We start from the raw sequence: 12,846 nt of genomic DNA, 5'->3' as shown, positions 1-12,846 counted from the left end.
TGGCTTTACATCTGATAGAGACAGTCTGTCCTGGACTAACAGACTGAGATCCAGGAGACTGAGTCAGAGTGATTTCTCCTGATGAATCTGGAAAATATCCAAAAGAGCAGAAGGGTTATTGAGACAAATACAACTTGGAGAAAGATGATGAATATGAAAAGAGAAGAGGAGGTTTTCTTTAACATGGAGAACAGATGGAAGAAGGTGAATGCTGCTGGTCTCAGTGTTTCTCCATCACAGCAGAAGATGATTGTGGTAAAGCTGGTTGCATCCTGAAGCCAAGTTTTCAGAAGAGAGTCTCACCCTGAACAAGGAGCCCCAGGGTGCCCAGCAGGAGAATCTGTGACATCATCATTGTGCTGCCGTCGTGTCAGTGGCTGTGAAAGGCCTGGACAGCCACTGATCAACACTGGCCTCTTAACGGGTGGAGAGCAGAGAGGCAGGACACATATGCAAACACACACACACACACACACACACACACACACACACACACACACACACACACACACACACACACACACACAATGCTGGAGGCACTTGCTATTTGCATAATCCTCATGTACATGAGGTTAGTATCAGGTTTTAAGTAATTATGGGAAAGTGCTGTTCAATAAAGTTTTTTAATTTTTAAAACCATGTCAGTAAAATGCTCTGATCTGTGCTCCATATTGTTATTTTCCTCAGCAGTCTCCTTGTTCTTGCTGCTTGTCTGTATTTCAGTGGCTTGGCTTTATTTTCTGATGCTCAGGTTTCCTTCTACAGTCTTCCAGCACATTCTCCTCTTCTGCTCTGACTCAGTGTCTGTACAACAGATGAATTACTGGCTTTTCAGTCCATGTGGAACCAGCACACTTCCCTGCTCACTGTTTGCTCCACATTCTGTTGGAAACCCACTAGCGCCCCCCACAGGTTCAATACTGTCACCTCAATCCCTGTTGTGTGAGTTTGAAGGCCACTTTATTTTCCTCTCTTTTTCCAATGCGTTCTTTTTTATTGTCTCATTTTAGTTGAATGTTTTCTCCATTTTCCTCATCCTTACAGAAAACAGTGCTCTTTCAAATGTCAGATAAATCCATGTGTGGTATTCTGCTGAGTCATGACAGCTGTTGTAAATTGGGGCTGTGCGTTGCTCAGTGATTTAAAATGACCAAAACATATCAGGTTGTTGATTAAAGAGTATAATTCCATGGATGTGGAGCATGAAAGCAGGTTTACCCGTTTCAGTTCTGGCAAAGAGAAGCTGCAAGGAGAGCCGGTCAGTAGACCTGGTCCAGTGTGAACCGACTGACCAGCAACTCATTTTTATCTTCCCATTCTGTTTGAAATGCAAAACAGCACAAAATATATATTGTCAGTGTGTCAGGTAACATTTTGGACACAAAGGCTTTTCAAGTCAGTTCTCATTATTTGGCCATTTGCACTATCATCAATATGCCACTCCAAGACATTTCTAATCATAAATATATAGCAGGGCTGTCCCTGGCCAAATTGGGGCCCTAAGTGGCATTTTATTTGAATTTCTTTTGGTCTATTGAAATTCAGCAGTGGTTTGGGGGTCGGCATCAGGGCAGCTCACTTTGCTCCATGTTGTTGTGCTTTGAATGTTTCTGATTGGGCTTCTTCACTGGAACTGTCCTCTTCATTTGGGGGAACTTTCAGCTTGTTGAGGTGGGAGGTGGCTGTTTGAAGCTCAGAGGGAAAACTGACACTGACACTATGAACAAGATGATAGAGTCTGTGTGTGTGTGTGTGTGTGAGTGTGCGTGTCCTCAGTGAACTGTATCAGTCCCTGCAGTAGCTTCCAGCTGCAGCAGTCACTTCAGTTTCTGTTCAGTCTGACTGAGGGAGGTTTTTGTACGACACTTTTTCACTGTGTGAATACATTACCACTGTGGCGACTCTGACAGTAGTAAACTGCTGCATCTTCAGCCTGGACTCCACTGATGGTCAGAGTGAAGTCACTCCGTGATCCACTGCCTGTAAAACGACCTGGAATCCCTGATGCTTGGCGATTAGCATAGTAAATGAGGAGTTTAGGAGCTTCTCCATCTTTATGTTGGTACCAGTTTAAATAGTGGGTGCTTCCAGAAGCATAAACATTCTGGCTGGTTTTACATGTGATGGTGGCGGAGGTTCCCAGAGCAGCGCTCACTGCTCCAGGCTGAGTCACTGTGACCTGACCTCTGGACTCTGAGGACACACAGACAAAAACACAAAGCAGCGTCATGCTTTTCTCCGCTTCATTTCAGAGGGACGGATCTTCATAGAGGAGAGGACTTTGATTCTCTGGACTTTACCTGTCAAGCAGCAGCAGAGGAGAGTCCAGATGAGGATGGAGCTCAAAGTCATGTTTGGATGAGGAGGATTTCTGGGGCTTCTGTTGTCATGAAGGACAGCTGTCAGTCATCCAGTCTTCAACTCTCAGGACTATAAACTCTCCCAGAGCACTGGAGCATGGTGCTGCTGATGCAAAGTGGCTCTCTATGGAAATGCTCTGACCCACTCCAACAGGAACACACATTACTCTCATCAGGCTGTTAATCAATGAATCTATTTAATCAATTTAACAAAATGTTGATTGAGCTGTTTTTTTTTTTGTTTGTTTGTTTTTACCTTGATATGTGTAACATTTTTTTCCAAGAATTTCTTCTCTGTTGTTTTATTGTGGCAGAACTTGATCGATTTTTGCTGTGACTGACTGAAGAATGTTTCCTGTTTTCATGACGCTGCTGTAGAATTTTTATAATACAGAAATCATAGCTTAATAAATAGAAAAAGTCTGTTTATAGCAAGAGGGTACATCTTTCATCATTTATCTTTACTAGTGAAACTTGTCTGTTGCCATGGTTCAGCAGTGATGCCTATCTGTTGCAATGGTTGCTGAAGTCGGAGGGAAATGAAAAACTGAATATTCCCCTTTTGGACGTTAAAATAAATTTGCAATGGTGAGGGGAAAATATAACAGGATCCAAAATAAAAAGCACGGTGTCATCAGCATACAGGGATTCAACATAAAAGGGATCTTTACAAACCACTGAAGACCTGAACCAAGTGGTAACAGTGGACACCCTTCATGTGTCCCCATTTCAAATAGAAGCCTGAAGACTGTGACTTATTTCTGAATATGACTACCTGTTGTGCACAATATAGTACTTTTATCCATTTTATGAAGGCTGCACTAAAAAATAACTTCAGCAAAGTAAGTGACTGAAAGTGTGTGCTTGTGTTTGGACTTAATCAGTCATCACAGTCTTGAAGGTTGAGAAGGAACAGCTCAGTGGATGGAAAACAGACTTTAAGAAGGTCAGAGGTCAAACATAAACACAGCTGTACACATACAAACACAGCAAAGAATATTTATCTGTGAATTTTAGAAAATTTAATGTAGTTTAAATCAGGTATGATCAACTAAGATGGTGAGAGAATATTGTATCTAGGATGTTCATTATTTCCACTAAAATATGCATTGAAATCATATTACTTTGTATTTAAAAGTATTAAAGCTAAATTGTTTTCCTATGTGGAAAAAGACTCTGGGTGTCACATCTCCTGATTTTGGATCAGTTTTGTCTGTTTCCCTTTTGTTCACCGGTCATCCCCTGACTCTATTTTTGTGTTTGCCTTTTGTGTCTGTTGGTTGTGTTTGTCTCCCTGCACTTCCTGTATTCCCAGCCCTCCTTGTGTCAGTCCTGTCATCCGCCTCACCTCTCCTGCTCTCCCCTGTCTCCACCTTCCTGCCCCAAACCTCATCCAGTCATCTGTCACCTCACCTGCTCACCTGTATTCAGGCGACTTTGGAAGGCAGCTGCTGGTGGGAGGAAGCTGTTTGAAGTTCAGAGGGGAAACTGGTAGAGACATTGTGAACAAGGTTTTAACTTCTCATCCGCAAAGTGCTGCACATGTGTGTGTTCTTGTGTGTGTGTGTGTCTTCAGTGAACTGTATCAGTCCCTGCAGTAGCTTCCAGCTGCAGCAGTCACTTCAGTTTCTGTTCAGTCTGACTGAGGGAGGTTTTTGTACGATGCTTTTTCACTGTGTGAACAGAGCTTTACTGTTGATTTCATGGTAACTCTTACAGTAGTAAACTGCTGCATCTTCAGCCTGGACTCCACTGATGGTCAGAGTGAAGTCACTCCCTGATCCACTGCCTGTAAAACGATCTGGAATCCCTGATTCTCGAGTATTAGCATAGTAAATGAGGAGTTTAGGAATTTCTCCATCTCTCTGTTGGTACCAGGCTAAAAGGTGGTTGCTGTTATAAACATAAACATTCTGGCTGGTTTTACATGTGATGGTGACGGAGGCTCCCAGAGCAGCCCTCACTGCTCCAGGCTGAGTCACTGTGACCTGGCCTCTGGACTCTGAGGACACACAGACAAAAACACAAAGCAGCGTCATGCTTTTCTCCGCTTCATTTCAGAGGGACGGATCTTCATAGAGGAGAGGACTTTGATTCTCTGGACTTTACCTGTCAAGCAGCAGCAGAGGAGAGTCCAGATGAGGATGGAGCTCAAAGTCATGTTTGGATGAGGAGGATTTCTGGGGCTTCTGTTGTCATGAAGGACAGCTGTCAGTCATCCAGTCTTCAACTCTCAGGACTATAAACTCTCCCAGAGCACTGGAGCATGGTGCTGCTGATGCAAAGTGGCTCTCTATGGAAATGCTCTGACCCACTCCAACAGGGACTCACATTACTCTCATCAGGATGTTGAGAACCTCATTGCTGCTTTTTCAAATTTCTGAAAAAAACCCTAAACTAACACAGTAAACCTTTATATTGTTGTACTTTTACACTGACTTTTAAACTCTTTCAACATCATCAAAGAAATAGTTTTACTTTAAAATGTGTTAAAAATCTGATGTTTCCTCTGTTTCCTCTTCTTGAAATAAAGTAAGATATATAAACTGATAAACAGATTAAAGTTTTTGAATAGTATCATATATTTGCCCTATCTATTATTTATTATTTGTTTTCTACTATGTAATGTAAAGGTTTTCAGCTCATATCATGTTTGTGTGTTGATGTGCATGAGAGGCTTCTTAAAGGGAAGTGAAACAGTGTGTGAGTGAGTGACTGCTGGAGCATAAAAACCATCTGACAGAAACTCCTTAAAGCCTGATGCTTCAGGAGCATCAGCTTCTTCTCCAAGCAGCTGACTGCTGCTCCAAGCCTCATCCAGATGGCCCAAAATGTCTCTGCTCTATAGTGGCCTCCAACATCAGGAGTCCGTTTTGCCTTCCCATCATCTTTCTCTCAACACTGCTTCTTCTCTCCATTTCTATCAACATTATTCCCTGAGGTTGACACCACCCACATAACGCCCACACACTCAAGCCAAGTTTCTGCTGGCCTCCTTCACTTTCCTCACATCTTCCATATTCAGAGCCTCAACCATAGACTTCCACCTGTCTGCTTCCCCCTGCATATTCCACCTGTTGTTCTCCTCACAATGTTCTGGTCTTCTCTCTGAAATGGACAGAGACCAATCAAACCCACCCACCTCATGTTTATTCATCAGATGGATCCGTCTCTCAGTCCATTTGAAAGCCTGGCAAACTGCCTCTCCCTTTAAAGATCTGAGATTCCTGCTCTTTCTAATCTGCTCTTCAGCTCAGAAAGCGCTCACCTAGCTACCTGCCCCTGGTTCCATTCACACTGACGGCAAATCCTCCACGTCCTAAATCAAGCTGCTTCTCCAGCCGTTCCTTCAGCATTGGAGTCACTATTCCAGCTTCTCACCATGGTGTTTCTCAACACATTATCCTCGTCATGAGTCACTTGTCTTCAGCAGTTTTTCTCTGTTGCCGCTCAGATGTGAAAGACCTTTGTTATTCACAGTCACCTCTATCTTCTCAGCAAGGTTTTGGGGGTCTGCTGTTCCCTGGAGGATCATTCAAATAGTTGTGTGTGTTTGCATATGTGTCCTGCCTCTCTGCTCTCCACCCGTTAAGAGGCCAGTGTTGATCAGTGGCTGTCCAGGCCTTTCACAGCCACTGACACGCCGGCAGCACAATGATGATGTCAAACATTCTCCTGCTGGGCACCCTGGGGCTCCTTGTTCAGGGTGAGACTCTCTTCTGAAAACTTGGCTTCAGGATGCAACCAGCTTTACCACAATCATCTTCTGCTGTGATGGAGAAACACTGAGACCAGCAGCATTCACCTTCTTCCATCTGTTCTCCATGTTAAAGAAATCATCCTCTTCTGTTTTCATATTCATCATCTTTCTCCAAGCTGTATTTGTCTCAATAACCCTTCTGCTCTTTTGGATATTTTCCAGATTCATCAGGAGAAAAAACTCTGACTCAGTCTCCTGGATCTCAGTCTGTTAGTCCAGGACAGACTGTCTCTATCAGATGTAAAGCCAGTTCAAGTGTTAGTAACTCCCTCCACTGGTACCTTCAGAAACCTGGAGAAGCTCCTAAACTCCTGATATATTATGCCACAAACCTTCAGTCTGGAGTTTCAAGTCGTTTTAGTGGAAGTGGATCTGGGACTGACTTCACTCTGACCATCAGTGGAGTCCAGGCTGAAGATTCAGGAGTTTACTACTGTCAGCAGAGTAACAGCTGGCCGTTCACACAGTGAAACAACATCGTACAAAAACCTCCCTCAGCTGGAGAGGAACTGATCTGACTCAACAGCTGCAGAGACACTAAAACACTAGAGACTTTCCTTAAAAGACACCAAGTCAGAACACCTATGGTAAATTTTTTTAATCATTTCAAGATGTGTAAGACATTAATAAATCTTTTATAGTTCAATAAAAGAGCGTTACTATTTTTTGAGTTCTAAATACTGTTGTTCAAGCAAACTCAAGTAGTTCAATCATCACACAAAACAGTATTTTGCCCCTTGATCAAAGATAATTTATTGCACATTGTTATACGATTTTTTTTTTTTTTTCATGTTTATTATATCATTTCCAGTGAGTGAACTGCATGAAACAAACATTATAACATCTGACATAATAAATTATGGACAGCAAAATGATTCTGCTGGTGTGCTCACACGTCTCACTCTGAACATCACACACCGTATGGCAGGTCAACTGTTGCCTCCATTTGAAAACAGCATTTTTGTCCTCACTAGGATCCTGTAGGAATGATCACTGCATCCCTCCAAACAGCTGATTGGTCAGCTGATTGGTTGAGCCTTTACCTGTTTTGATCAGAAAGCCTGGACAAAAACCGAGCTTCAGCAGGTTAGTTCTGTGACATCAGTTACCATGGCAACCCAGCTGGGCTTGAGGTGAGCCTCGTCCATGACCCTGTTAAACCAGGTTGAAGCTACAAGTTAGCTCGCTCAATCACTGATCCTGCTCCGTGACTCAGGACCCAGTTCTGTTCATATTTGACCTTTTCATGCCGACCTCCAACCTGCTGAGAGTCGACTTCCCAACCAGCGCCACCATGTGGCTTGTTCCTGCTCAGGACGACATGATCTCCAAAGCCCCCAGCACATTATTTACAGGTTAGAGGGCCCTCCCTTGACCCAGGGCCACACACACACACACACACACACACACACATTGAGCCTCAGGTCAGGAAGCTGAACAACACTCTGTCCATGAGGATTTTTCCAGGCACAGCAGAACTCTCTGATCTTAAGGAGACTATGAGACCCTGGAATGAGCACAATATTCATGTCACATTCATCCAGTTATATTCCATCAATTTAGGCTTCATTCACTCTGTTGAAAATGTTAATAATCTCTAATTCACCATCATGAGAAAAGACACGACAAACAATATCTGTAAGGATTCCCATATTAACAAACCAAGGATTTTTCAAACCAATTCAAACAAATTCTTAGAAATGATAGATACAATTATATTTAAGCAAGTTTAGTTTAGGTTAGGGCTGCTCCTTGTCTTCAGTTTGTGATCTTTATGGACAGGATTTCAAGGCGCAGTCACTTTGGTGACCACAGGATTTCGTCCCTGCTCTAATGTGGTCCTGCTACCCTCATCAGCCTGTGAACTCCCAGCATGCACGGAGGCAGTTTGCAGCCAAGATTGAAGTGGTCAGGATGAGGAGAAGCTCTAAGTCCGAGGCCATGGTTCTCTTTCAGAAAAAGGTGTTTTGCCCTCACAGAGTGAGTTGCTTCCTCAAGTGGAGGAGTTCAAGTAAGAGTTAAAGTCTCAGGGTTTTGTTTGACGATTGAGGGGAGAATGGAGCGGGAGATCCACAGGCGGAACAGGGCAGTGGCAGCAGTTGTAGTCGCTGTACCGGACCGTCATGGTGAAGAAGCAGCTGAGACAGAAGGCAAGGCTCTCGATTTACTGGTCAATCTTTGTTCCAACCCTCACCTGTGGTCACGAGCTCTGAGTGGTGATTGTAGGGTACAAGCAGCAGAAATGAGTTTCCTCTGCAGGGTGGCCGGGTGCACCCTTAGGGATAGTGTGAGGAGCTTGAAGTAGAGCCGCTGCTCCTCCACATTGAAAGGAGCTGGCTGAGGTGGTTCAGGTATCTAGTCAGGACGCCTCCTGGTCACCTCCCGGTGGAGGTGTTCTGGACACGACCACCTGGGAAGAGGCCCCGGGGCAGACCCAGGACACGCTGGGAGGAGATTATGTATCCCAGCTGGCCTGGGAACACCTTGGGATCCCCCAGGAGGAGCTGGTGGATGTGGCCCTGGAAAAGGTCGTCTGGGCTGACCTCTTCAGCTCGCTGCTGCCACAGCCCGGCTCTGGAAAAGAGACAAAAAATGAATGAATGAAAGAAGTTTAGTCTGATGATTCTAAAGATGTTTTCAAAATGTTTTTTCTGTTTTATTGACTTGGAGATACATGAGCATTACTTTACAAGTTTTACAAGATCCTGCAAAAATCAAATTAATGAGGGTTTGAAATTGGTCCAGTTTGATAGTTTAACTGATTGTTCCATCAGCTGGTCAGTTTTGGTGGCTGAGACTGAGGAGAGTTTGTTGTTTTCAAAATGAAAGAGCCGTGTCTCTCTACAGTCAGAGGTTTTTGTACGGCGGCTCAATGAGTTTGTATCACTGTGGTTGACTTTTGGTGGAGGAACCAGACTGGATGTTGGAAGTAAGTTTCTGCACAAATATTAAATATCATGTAATGTGTTGCTGCTGCTGGGTTACTTTTATTCTTCTGTGAGAGTGTTAGTGGTTAGCTTTAACATGTATTTTGTTAATTTCCATCAATTATAGTCACTGTTTTTTCTTGCCTGTTTTTCTCCTTAACCACTTAGTTTGACTCAGTACTTCTTTAGACTTTTCATTATAAATTGTGAAAAATGTTTAAAACTGACCAGGTTCAAAGTTAGAAAATTTGAGTGCAAAGTTTTGGTTCCTTCAGACTGTTTAACCATATTGATTTATATTTAGTAATTTTACATGACATGTGAAGCTGAATGAAAACTTATTTTAACAGCGTGGGGATCAAGATTATAATCTGGAAAGGTAGCCAAATTTCACGTTCTTAATTTCTTCTCATATTTTTTTCACATGTGGGATGAAAATAATTTGACGCATTACTTTTTGTGTTTGCTGACTGAAATCAGTATTGCTGAACAGAATTTTGTGGCTTAAACATCTTTTTGGCTGAAAATGATCAACAAAAGTTTATCGCAGTTGTAGATGCTCTTGTTCAGATTTGTTTAAAGGCACAGACACTAATTTATTGTGCAGTTAATTTGAGTTTAAACAACAACCACAAAAAAATGTGCCGATAAAACTGTAAATTATTTAAATTATGAAAATTCAAGTTTGTTTCTATTATTTGAAATATTTAAAGACACACAGCATTATTGATGACTCCAAACTTTTATGAAGCAGCTAAATAATTTTCATTTTTATCTGTTATGTGTATTGATGCATTTCTGTTCATATGAGGACTCTTTCTGTGCTGATGTGCATGAGAGGCTTCTTAAAGGGAAGTGAAACAGGGTGTGAGTGAGTGACTGCTGGAGCATAAAAACCATCTGACAGAAAGTCCTTAAAGGGGAAAATGGACTCTCACACAGTAAAGGTGTCCAACCGCCCGCTGACTGACTGCCAGCTGCTTATTTCCCGCCCTCTAAGCTGATTGGTGTCTCCTAGGTGACACCCGTCCCACCCTGACGGTGCTGCCCCCCTCCAGAGAGGAGCTGCAGCAGGGAAGGGCCACGCTCATGTGCCTGGCCAACAAGGGCTTCCCCTCAGACTGGAGGCTGGCCTGGAAGGTGGACGGCAGCAGCAGCAGCAGCAGCAGCTGGGAGCAGAGCAGGAGCCCCGGGGTGCTGGAGAAGGACGGCCTCTACAGCTGGAGCAGCACCCTGAGGCTCACTGCAGACCAGTGGAGGAAGCTGGGCTCTGTCACCTGTGAGGCCACCCAGGGCTCCCAGTCTCCACAGACCGAGACACTGAGGAGAGACCAGTGTTCCCAGTAACTGACCTGAGTCACTGGGACTTCTGCTACTGGTTTCACTCTGCAGCTGCTCTCACTCTGCACTCTGCCTCGTGTCTCTCTCTCTCTCTCTCTCTCTCTCTCTCTCTCTCTCTCTCTCATTAAATCTTTAAATAATCATTTATTTTTCTTGCCGCAATGCTGATACTCTATATATGTTCAAGTAATAAAAAAGAAAAAAAAAAAAAATCCTTTTACCAAAAAAGTTGTGTCCCTTGTCCTGATCCACACTGATATTATAGCACGGGGATGGAGGAGTGGATTTTAGTTTCAGATGGCACACATACTGTATTAGTAAGATTTCAAAATGTAAATGAGGGTGTCAGACTTCAGGAAAGCTCATCAAAATAAAACATGATATCATCAGCATATGGGAAAAAAGTGTGACTCCTACTTTTAATGCTTGAAATACTTTTGTGTGTGTATAAAGCCCCTTCAAAGGGCTGAAATACTGACGAAATTAAAATAGATGACAAATAAAATCCTTTTTGTATTCCCATTTTAAAAGAAAAGGCTAGCAAATATGAATATGAGGGTCAGGGATAACAATATATTAATTTTATGAATCATCAAGTAATCTTGTGAGAAGATGAAGAAGCAGCATTTGAATGGATGTGGAGCTGAAAGGTCAAAAAAGTGTCACTGAGCTGATGGATCACATTTCTGAAATAATGTCTGCTTCACAAACATTAAAAATTTTAAATTGATTTATTCATTGAAAAGTGATGTTTAATTTATCTGAATGACTGATAATGCTTGAGTGCTAGTAAGTTTGAACAACAATCTAAATTTAAACAAATGTCTGTATTAATAAAAAAGTATTTTGTATTTTAGACTTTGGTTTTGGACTTTAGTTGAACTTGGTCTTTCCAGTTTCCCTGGACTTTATTTTTGGACTTTGTGGACCTGTGTGTTCTTGATCTGGTGTGTTTCCTCTGGACTCTATGTCTGTGGACTTTGTTCTCTGAGTTCTGTTCATGCATCTGTTCAAATTAATTTTATTTATCATTACCTGCTTCTGCATTTGGGTCCTCTATACCTCCACACATGTGACATCTTCAACTATAATATTAAAGGTTATTTGAAGTAAATTTTAAGAATTCTTCCAAATGACAATTTGACTCTGGAGTTAGACTCACTCTACGTCCTTTTTTAAACTTTATCTACATAATATTTGTGGGAGGGGGGTTACAGTGTATACCATACACATATGATTAAGTACAGTGTTATGAAGAAAATACAATTATTTCATCTGAATACTGTCTCTCCAGTGAAACCTCTGCTGTCTCTGCAGCTGTTGAGTCAGATCAGTTCCTCTCCAGCTGAGGGAGGTTTTTGTTCGACGTTGTTTCACTGTGTGAATGGTGTGCTGTAATAGTGCTGACAGTAGTAAACTCCTGAATCTTCAGCCTGGACTCCACTGATGGTCAGAGTGAAGTCAGTCCCAGACCTACTTCCACTAAAACGACTTGAAACTCCAGACTGGAGGTTTGTGGCATAATATATCAGGAGTTTGGGAGCTTCTCCAGGTTTCTGATGGTACCAGGCGAGGTCATTACTAACATATGAACTGGTTTTACATCTGATAGAGACAGTCTGTCCTGGACTAACAGACTGAGATCCAAGAGACTGAGTCAGAGTGATTTCTCCTGATGAATCTGGAAATTACCCAAAAGAGCAGAAGGGTTATTGAGACAAATACAGTTTGGAGAAAGATGATGAATATGAAAACAGAAGAGGAGGATTTCTTTAACATGGAGAACAGATGGAAGAAGGTGAATGCTGCTGGTCTCAGTGTTTCTCCATCACAGCAGAAGATGATTGTGGTAAAGCTGGTTGCATCCTGAAGCCAAGTTTTCAGAAGAGAGTCTCACCCTGAACAAGGAGCCCCAGGGTGCCCAGCAGGAGAATCTGTGACATCATCATTGTGCTGCCGGCGTGTCAGTGGCTGTGAAAGGCCTGGACAGCCACTGATCAACACTGGCCTCTTAACGGGTGGAGAGCAGAGAGGCAGGACACATATGCAAACACACACACACACACACACAAAATCACACAGAGCCAGTGAAGTGCGGCTCTCCACATCATGTCATGGTGTTTCCACTTCAGTCTTCAGTGAAGTGACTAAATTATCATCATGTAAATGTTTTTTTTTTTTAGATTATGCTGATCATGTGAATGTATTTAAATTTACTTATACTTGTGTTTGTGAATGCTTTTTAAAGATTGACTATTATTTATGTAATTTTTAATGTAATTAATTTAATTTAATTTGAAATCCTTATGCGTTCTCTCTATTTATCTTTCTGTACTTAAATGTGTTGTACTAAGTCAATTGATTAATCAGAAAATGAGGCACTGAGACTTTTTGAAGTAATGAATTCTTGTTGTAAAGCTTTTGAAAATCTGCCACAATCCTAGGAAGAGGTCTACTA

General features: G+C 42.4%; 4 gene segments (V, D, J or C); 2 read left to right on the top strand and 2 right to left on the bottom strand.

Moving 5' to 3' along the window:
* Positions 1 to 1,870: 1,870 nt before the first annotated feature.
* Positions 1,871 to 2,352, bottom strand: LOC115367883 (immunoglobulin kappa variable 4-1-like). The segment is given in 2 exon segments: positions 1,871 to 2,193; positions 2,301 to 2,352. Coding segments are annotated over 2 exon segments (375 nt in total).
* A 1,690-nt stretch (positions 2,353 to 4,042) lies between these two features.
* On the bottom strand, positions 4,043 to 4,521 carry LOC115367752 (immunoglobulin kappa variable 4-1-like; the record flags this gene model as incomplete). The annotated part of the segment is given in 2 exon segments: positions 4,043 to 4,362; positions 4,470 to 4,521. Coding segments are annotated over 2 exon segments (372 nt in total), but the record flags the coding sequence as incomplete, so codon positions are not given.
* A 1,493-nt stretch (positions 4,522 to 6,014) lies between these two features.
* LOC115367753 (immunoglobulin kappa variable 6D-21-like) lies at positions 6,015 to 6,590 on the top strand. The segment is given in 2 exon segments: positions 6,015 to 6,066; positions 6,283 to 6,590. Coding segments are annotated over 2 exon segments (360 nt in total).
* Positions 6,591 to 9,020: 2,430 nt separating this feature from the next.
* On the top strand, positions 9,021 to 12,013 carry LOC115367754 (Ig kappa-b4 chain C region-like). The segment is given in 3 exon segments: positions 9,021 to 9,049; positions 10,066 to 10,464; positions 12,003 to 12,013. A coding segment is annotated over 1 exon segment (258 nt).
* The last annotated feature ends 833 nt before the right edge of the window (positions 12,014 to 12,846 follow it).

Source organism: Myripristis murdjan, chromosome 11, assembly GCF_902150065.1.
Source record: "Myripristis murdjan chromosome 11, fMyrMur1.1, whole genome shotgun sequence".
Lineage (NCBI taxonomy): Eukaryota > Metazoa > Chordata > Actinopteri > Holocentriformes > Holocentridae > Myripristis > Myripristis murdjan.
Note: the sequence above shows the minus strand (reverse complement) of the source record. Positions and strands in the feature narration are given on the sequence as shown.